The sequence below is a fragment of the Cariama cristata genome, unplaced genomic scaffold (assembly GCF_000690535.1).
Source record: "Cariama cristata isolate BGI_N322 unplaced genomic scaffold, ASM69053v1 scaffold8091, whole genome shotgun sequence".
Taxonomy (NCBI): Eukaryota; Metazoa; Chordata; class Aves; order Cariamiformes; family Cariamidae; genus Cariama; species Cariama cristata.
The window spans coordinates 1,109-10,186 of NW_009598611.1; the positions used below are offsets into that span (position 1 = coordinate 1,109).

Consider the following 9,078-nt stretch of genomic DNA (forward strand, 5'->3'; position numbering starts at 1 on the left):
GATGAGAAACTAAGTAGGATTTTAACACTGAATTGTTTCCCCTTGATCTGCCCACCTGTCACTTTCATAGAGGGAGGAGGGACAATAACTGTCAAACTATTTTGGTAGAAAACTCAAAGATATGAATGATAAAAATATGTCAAGGGAGGAAGATGACAATGGCCCTGTGGCACTAGCTGAAAATACTGTTATGCCCATGTTACTGTTACCCAAAACATCTGTTTTGATCAAAGGACCCAGAAGCAAGTGCAGGTAGACCTATGCGGACAAATAAATGTGAACACACTGATTTAGAAAGGCAGTTGGATAAAAATATTTAATAAGGGAAAGCAAGTCAGGCTCTCTTCTGCTTGTCCTTACATTAATAATCTGAGGAAAAAAATGTAGAAAAGCTAGAAGCTTCTAAGCTAAATTGGGGAAAAGTCTTGATACAGATTTTTTTTATATACAAATCCTTAGTGTGCATACCCATTTTTTTGCAATATCTGTATTAAGATTAGGACAGCTGACAAAGCATTCATAATCTCAAAAGCACAATGTGTAGTCCTTCTAAATGGAATTCTCCTACTATATGTCCTTTGACATTTCCTAAGATTGTGTAGGCTTCTACCAAGAGGGGCGGTTGTCTGGCCGGTCTGTCTTGTACTTGGGTGGGTCAGGCGTTCAGCTGCCTGTAGAGGCAAACAAAGGGGCAGTTCATTGTTAATGCATGAAGCCTCTTCTCTCTATTCCCTTGTATCCTGGCTGCCAGAGTCAGGTTTTCTCTGGCAGCCTTATAACCATGTAATACATGCAAATACACAGGCTCATATGACCATTTTTATGTTCTGCCCCCTTCCCTCAGCCCCTTCCCCCTCTGGAAAAACAGGCCTACCTGACTGCAGCTGTGAGACTCTGATACCAGTCATTAATATCTTGTTGGTCACTGGACATCAACAACAGTGTCTTGTGCGGAAAGGAAAGCTGAAAGGCAAACAGAATCTGGTGCCACTCTGTGGCATTCCTTGCCAAGGCAGCAACTCTGATAAAAGCAGAGCTATCACCACTGCACGCAACTCGGCCCTGCATACTGATTTCCATTATTTTCTTGCCCAGATAGATAGAAAAAATTAGCCCTGGTACTGGGAGAAGCCAGAGGCTGGACAGTACAGAGCAAGTGCCAGTGTTGTCCGTTCCTTCCAGCCACAGGTGACAACTCACTTTGACTTAATAATAGGGTGTTTGGAAGTGGGCAATTACTTCTCAGCAGCTCTTCACCCAGTTTTCTCCTGTATTCCAAGCTGCCCCTAGGGGGTCCTTCCACTACCACGATCTACAGTTCACAGCTTGCCTAAAGAGTTTCATTGTCATAGCTCACAAAGGACGAGTCAACACAGCCCCCAGGTGCTGCAGCCTAGGAAGACCTGAACTTGAAACCCTACCTAAGGCATCAGTCCAAGACCCTGCAGCCCTCAGGAAGTTAGATACACAAGCAATATCAGTTATGATAATACCCACATCTTCCTCATTCTCTGTTTTTCAGGGTTTTCTACATGCTGAGTCAACAGTCAATGTAATGTTACGTATTCATTGTCACGTGACTGTGGGGCTGTCCCCCAAAACATGTGGCTCTGATGAGGGCATGTCAGAGCCTTAGCACACCCTCCTCCCCTGAGCTAAGTGAAGCAACCAGCAACCTGTACCTCAGAGTACTCAGGAGGGCCTACCCCATGAAGGGAAAAGAACCTACGACACTCAAGAAGAGAAGCGTTGCCCTAACTCAGACTAGTTTGTTGCATTTACCATTGTCACCGTTCTCATCATCCCAGTCCTGCTCCTGCTGAGACAGCTAGAGGCCTGCTTTGCAAGTCTGGCTCCACTGATGCTTTTACCAGGCAGAAGCAGGAAGACTTACACTGAGGAGCCCTCCCTGGCTCTGCGTGTGGCCGAACACTTTATCCACTACGCACTGGTGAAGCGGGTAGACAGCCTGGCATGCCAATTTGTTTGAGTTCAGCGGGTGCAGGGGGTGGCAGGGCTTTGTGGCAATAAAGATATCAGAAAAAAGGAAGAACATCCTGCGCTTCAGTTCTTCTCCCTTCGAAGGCACCACCGAAAGCCAGCCTTCCCGGATATACCAGCGCCCTAGGCATGCAAGGGAAATACAGTTGTCAGATCGTCATTTGGGGGGCGGGGGGGGGACGTAAAGAGACACACAGGAATACAGTGAGTTATCCTTGTATGTTACCAGGTTCTACATCAATTCCAGCCACTAGAAGTCACTAAGCATCAACAGGGGGTGAGCTCACCAGCACTGATAGCATCTGTGCAGAAGCAGTAATCAGCCCAAAACTTTTAGTATATGAGGAGCAGACTGAAGTTGTTATAACTCTACTGTGTTAATTAAAAGGATATTATGATATGCAAGTCTGTTTAAAAAGACTAGAACAAAAAACATGGTTGAAAATTGTATACATACCTTTAAATTAACATAAACCCTTGGAAAGCATACCATGAACTATCTTAAATTGTGTTGTTTGTTTTCCCAAGTTAACTGTTACGCATGATGGAGCCCTGCTTTCCTGGAGATGGCTGAACACCTGCCTGCCAATGGGAAGTGGTGAGTGAATTCCTTGTCTTGCTTTGCTTGCATACATGGCTTTTGCTTCACCGGTTAAACTGTCTTTATCTCAACCCACGAGTTTTCTCACTTTTGTGCTTCTGATTCTCTCCTCCATCCCACTGCGGGATTTATTTTTTTTTTTTTACCCAAGAATCCGTATGTACAAATTACAACCACATTCACAAGTGCCTGGAGGTGTGCCTTAGAGACCTTTACACACAGTGACTTTAAGACCCCGCTCCAGCTGCAGCACTGTTTCTAAATGACCTCTGCAATAGCAATGTTTAGCAAGGGCACAGGTGAAGCCTCAAGTGACCATTTCATAATTGCCCAGACTGGACACACTTCTTACAATATTCCACAAGTAGCCTGAAGGTTACTCTAGGCATGATGATCTTACATGCCAGTGACTGTGACTTTATACATCTCAGCTATCAACACAAATACTCTGACTTTAGGCGTAGTTTAACCATGCAGATAAAAGAAGATTCTTCATGTGAAGGACGTGAGCAGAAGTCCATGAAGCTTGTAGCTTAAGGTAAAAACCACCACAGTCCTTGGGCCCTTGACACTCAGAAATCTATGGTTCCTGCAATGGAGTAGGGACAACACCACTACTTACACTCTTCCGAAGTTATTTAATGTCTGTCTTTCATCCTCACCCAGGACATATACTCCTAACCTCCTTAGGTTCCTATTACTAACTTTCTAACTACACGTCATCATCCCCTCCTATCTGAATGTCAGGCAATTAGGCTGTTGCTTATCCTCACTCAAAAATTCTTAACTTTAAAAAAAAGTGCTTGAATTACTAGTTATATTCCTTCACCACCTATCTACGGAACTGGGCCAGAAGGGGAAAAATGGTTAATATGAGTTGAGTCAGGAGAAAGCGGCGAGCTTATCTCCAGTTATGTCAGCTTGGCAGAAGAAAAACAGAGCTGTCAGTAAGGCCTACCTGGAGTCAAAACTTGGGTCTTCTGTCCTTTGAGCAGTTTCTGAACCCGAAGTAGCTGCAATGAGTTCTCCCTTTCATGAATGATGTCTTGGACCCACCGCGATACCTCAGAAACAGATTTCATAGCCTCTGAAATTATAGTAGCATATTCTGATGTTATCACAAATGAGTATGTATTATGCCTTATCTATCTTGCTGTGAAAAGACAAGATGAAATTAAGAAACATATGTTTTAAACCAAGTATCAACAACAGATTTATTCAGTAATTTCATCAAGAGATTGAACTAGGTGACTGCTAGAGACCTCTCTCCAACCAACACTTCTGTGGTTCTAGAAAACATTTATTTGCCAATGAAACATGCGACAGAGGAATAATTTCCTGGATTTGGAAGCAAAACCAGGAAAAATGCCCCACAAGTGGTGTTAACTGCTGGTAAATATGGCATGAAGGATGTGAATTATCCTAGAAAATTGAAGTACATGACCAAGAGTCATAGAATGGTTTGGGTTGGAAGGAGCCTTTAAAGATCATCTAGTCTAACTCACCTGCCATGGGCAGAAACATTTTTCACCAGACCAAGTTGCTCAAAGCCCTGTCCAGCCTGACCTTGAACACTTCCAGGGATGTGGGATCCACAACTTCCCTGGGCAACCCGTGCCAGTGCCTCACCACCCTCCTCATAGAAAAAAGAGCTGCCATTTCTCTGACCTAAACCCTAGGCCACTTTCCCAGTTAGTTACTTTACATTTCTATTCCCAATGTGTTCTCAGGGACATCTTAATCAAGATGGAGAAGGGAAACAGTAATCCACTAGAACCTCAGAGAGAGGAATATTTTTCTTCCTGTGGAGGCAGACAGAAAATGAGAATCCAAATATTATTAGCAAGGAGGCTAACACTGATGAAAGTGCCAGTATCTACAGGAAGAATCATACTTGCAAGTTTCTGGTACTCAGCACTGCCTGGACTGGTGTTCTCCAGCAGGTCTCTGAGGAAATGCTTGTACCTAAGATAGAGAGAGCAGGTTTATTTCACAAAAAGACACCAGGAACAGCAGCATCTCCTATTAGTGACAAAATGAGGAACAACACTCCACCAGGAGATGGCGCACACACCTCTAAGCCTAACCAAGCAGCTTCCGGTCACAATTCCTGGATCCCATTCATTTTATCTTCAAATTTATCAACTAAATTAACCCAAATATTTCAGACATTTGCAAGCCTTTGGCATTTCCTGGGGATTTGATAAAAGCAATCTCACATATTACTTAAGTTCATGAGATTCTCTAGCATTCACATAAAAATGCCTTCAATAGAAAAATTTCTCTTTGAAATATTTCTTTTTTTAATGTCTGAATGGTAGCATTCATACCGTATGTTTCCTGACTACACAAGAAAATAAAAGCATTTCTATAAGAACTAGAAGCCGCCTTTGCTTTTTTCCTCTCCAGTCTTTACCAAAAAGTTCAGATCTCCACAAATGCTTTCTTGCAATAAAGTCAAACTATTTTCTGTCTGAAATGAAAGAAGAAATACCACATTGGATAGATTCACGAACTGGCAGGAGTTGCATGACCTGTGGTATATGTTACAGAGTTCTGAAGAAATTTTAACATGAAAGAGCTGATTAATGAAAAAATTAGACCTTCTGTTAAAAGCCACCATTTTTCCAAATGGTTGGACAGCAACAAATATACTGCTATTTTACAAATTTGAAGGAACAATCCAAAGAATTCCAGTAAAAAGAAAGCTTATGTTTATATCTGCCAAGCTGATTAAAAAGGTTACATAAAGCTACCTGAAAGACTGTGGTATGCTCACTCTGAGTTATTTTCAAAGAATCGAGGCTCTCAATCTCTCAAATTTGCTTTAGCATGGATAAGACCATGGTTGAAGAGCAGCTATTTGATCTATAGCAGCAGCAGCTGGGTTCCCAGGAAACTACCTGTGCTCTGCATTACCCACATACCCTTCCCAAGAAAGGTCTGCCCTTGAGTACATGCAGCACTCTCCTCGTGCAGTCAGCTTGCCTCTTCAAAGAGGAGATGGTGCCTCAAGGGAGGAATGCAGCAATCCAGACTGGATCTGTCCAGGCTCAGACAACTGTGATAGGCACCAAATCTGAGGAAAGCATACGGCCCTGACAACCAAAGAGGGGAGAAAAGCTCCCCCATGTTCATTAATCTCACCTCTCTCCAAAAGCAATCATCTACAAGAGGGTAGAGTCACAATGCTCCAGGTCAGAAACCCGCACTAAAGCAGAGCAAGACTGTCTCTGGCAGAGTGCACCACTTCTGCAGCACTTCAGACAGCTTGGTTTTGTTCAGGGCCTGACTTCAGTAATTTACTGAGATGATAGAAAGCCTTTATGGCTAAGCACAGCTACCTCTCTGCATCATCTCCTATCTATGTACACTGATTCCACTTTACAGGCACGTCTTTAGGTCTGTTTCATTGCCGTCTATATGCTCCAATTTTGAGACACATTAAGCAACTCTGATAGCAACCAAGACATTGTTAGGTTCCTTTTTCCCTTCTCATACTAACACCTTGAAGACTCAGAATTGCTTACTTACTGGCATAACCTCTGCAGGGGCAAAGGAAGCAGATCCTCTAGCTTCCTCCCTTGAAACTGATGTCGAGTTTCCTGGAGTTTCTTAAACCGTCGGAATGACTTATTTTTCCGCAATTGCTCCTGTGTGCAGCAGAAAAAGCATATAGCTTTGAGACTACAAAAAAAAAAAATATACGTGCTCTAGTCTGCACCAGAGCTTGGAACTCTTAAACTTAGAGTGAACAAGCACCAACAACTTCTTTTGTGGCCATGGGCAAGTCATTCTCTTTCTCCTGATCGCCATTTCCAGTGGGCAACGGATATGATATCCCATCTTCATACCTACACAGCAGTATAAAGCTAGTATATTCAGCAAATTAAAATAAAGAAAAAGGAAGCGTTAACTCATATAGGAAAATAAGGAGTCCACCTGTGGCTTTTTGCCACTCATTTCAAGACAAAGCAATGCAGCTCCACATTCCTATCACCTCAAAGCCATTTTGGATACTTGCCTTTTCTCTTGGGAAATCAAAAGTGTGAATATATACATGCAAAACAGAAGAGAAGGGAAACATCCCAATACATCCTGCAGCTGGGAACAAGCATGGACAAAAACTGCAAGTTAGGTAGTTTAAATTCCAGATACAGCTGTCAGGACCTTGAAATAAAAATAGATCCTTCTGAAATTTCTGATAGTCAGGTTGTATTTGGAGAGGTTAGTAGGAAGGAAAGAAATTTTCTTCTACCATAGAAAAAAAAATTGGGAAGGAAAAGCAAATCCCACTGTTCAGATACACTTACTGGTAGTAGGAAAGACTAGGAGACCCGATACTTCTCCAGAAAGAGATCACTGTCCCTTAGTGTTCCCACTGCAAACTCTCCAGGCTTGCCAGCCAAGGAGGAAAGGGGAGTAAATACAAAACTCTGTTCGAGAAAGCTGTGCTCAGTGTACACACATACATACACAAACACCTAAAACAAACTTCAAAAATTTGAAACTCTAAATAAGTAGAGAAGTTTTGACCACTCTATTATGGAGAAAGACTGAGAAAATGGCAGCAGCCCAGAAAAAGGAAGAAAACTGATCACTCCAGAAACAGAGAAAAAAGGAAGGATGTAGCTGTTTCACAAGATGGAGAAAGAGAGGGAAGAAAAACATGAAGAATAAAGGAGATATTTACCTTCAAGGTTTTGTTTGCCTGCTCCAAATTCTCAGCGTAGTGGCCATAAAGCTCCAGATTCTGACAGAAGTTTTCCAGTCCTGATCCCAAATTCCCTCTCTCCAGGTGAAGCGACAGAACACTGTGCACAAGGAGCAAAGATAGCTCGTGAGGGGTATGTTACTAATGGCATTTTCACAGGTCCCTCTCGTTTACTCCCATGCTGACCTTCTTTTGTCAGTCTCCAGCTCACATCCAGTTTCTGTGCCAAATATGTGCTTAGTGGTCACAGGGTAAGCCACAGAAAACATCCCTGAAAAATACTGCGGAGCAGACTTACTAGGTTTAAACCACTATTCAGAGAGCAACTGGGCATCTGGGTATGTGGATACAGATCAGCAGTTTCCTGGGTACACCTCCAAGTGCCACCAAGGCTAGCAGTGCTAGAAGTGAACGCCTGTTTTACACGGTGTTAGCTTTATTTCCTGAAATCTTACTTTCTCATCAATATAGGATCCTCCCCATGTAATTACAGGAATCACATCAGTGTGTTCACTTACTGGCTGGCAGAATATATGGATTCCAGGGGTCCAAATATGGTTTCCAATACAGCAGGTTTCAGCGTCCCTTTGGCCTTTAGAATTGTCACAAAGAACTAAGTAGGAAAAAAAGAGAGAATTTCAAACATGTAAAATTCACAGGTCACTCAAAGGTTATTCATGGCACACAGCAGAAGTAAGAAGTTGCAGCTTGATATCCTTTCGAGCTACGGAGTGTGCAAATATTGTGAATGCCTACCTAAGATATCCATCATCAGATGTAAGCCTTCTTGGTAACTTTGGCCATAACTGTAAACACGTGGAACAGTATTACAGCACTCATAGAGTCTATTTCAGTATTCCTAGACACAAGTGTTTTTCACTACCTTGTTCATAATCTATCTTTGTCTTGTCTGTGCCCCTACATTTCATACATCTCAGGCATCTTAAGGCGACTCCCCTGTACAATCAAAAATTAAAGATTTATGTCCAGGTCAAAGCCAAGGGGCCAAAACCACAAGCTATCAGATATTAGAGAGAAGGTAAAAGAAAAAAAAAAAAAAAAGAAAGAAACCAAAACCTTTCAGCTGCAGCAGTAGTCTCACACAGTAGGGATGTATCAAAGTCTTGCTCTTGATCCTTCACCATGACAACACAAATAAGTACATGCTGCCTGAAGGTACCCACATATCAGAAGGGGCTGAAATACTCACTGTGACCACCAAATCCAGCTGCTCAAGGTATTTGTATTCGGTTTCCAGCAGCTCCTTGGCTGTTCGGTTGTGCTTTCTCTCCCAGCGAGCCCTCTGCTCTTCCACAGTGTTTGCTCCAGCCGTAAACAGCAGGGACAAGTCACTCATGGCAGCCTCAGGGCTGGTATACAGAAAGGTAACCAATCCTGAAGGGCTAAGAGGGATGGACACACAACAAAAGAATAACCTATGCTGCAGGATAGGATTCTGAGCTACAAACTCTACCCTTTACTATGAAAAAAGGGAAGTCAATTGCCAGCAGCCGTTATGAACAGTTTCCTTCTGCATTGCCACCCACAGGCACAGGAGCCCTGCATCCACCAGAGGAAAAATATTAGAAAGACCAGACCATGAAAGCAAAACCAGTAAATTTCAATACATTTGTAAGCAAATCTCAAGAGTACAATCCCACTCACAAACCACTGCTTCCTGTTCTTTGCCCCATTCTTTGAACAAAATTCTCAACAAACCCAAGGAAGTCAGTGGATGGAAGAGGTACTGCGGGTAGGAGTA

At 42.7% G+C, this 9,078-nt stretch overlaps 1 protein-coding gene across 1 annotated transcript; it reads right to left on the reverse strand.

Annotated features, from left to right (window-relative positions):
- Positions 1-870: 870 nt before the first annotated feature.
- Positions 871-8,714, reverse strand: ARHGEF39 (Rho guanine nucleotide exchange factor (GEF) 39). Its single transcript, XM_009709355.1, has 8 exons — positions 8,527-8,714; positions 7,835-7,929; positions 7,296-7,416; positions 6,137-6,255; positions 4,497-4,567; positions 3,561-3,689; positions 1,895-2,124; positions 871-963 (listed from the first exon to the last, which is right to left on the reverse strand). Exons 1-8 carry the CDS (start codon positions 8,671-8,673, stop codon positions 871-873), a joined length of 1,005 nt encoding a protein of 334 aa, XP_009707657.1. The 5' UTR covers positions 8,674-8,714.
- Positions 8,715-9,078: the final 364 nt, after the last annotated feature.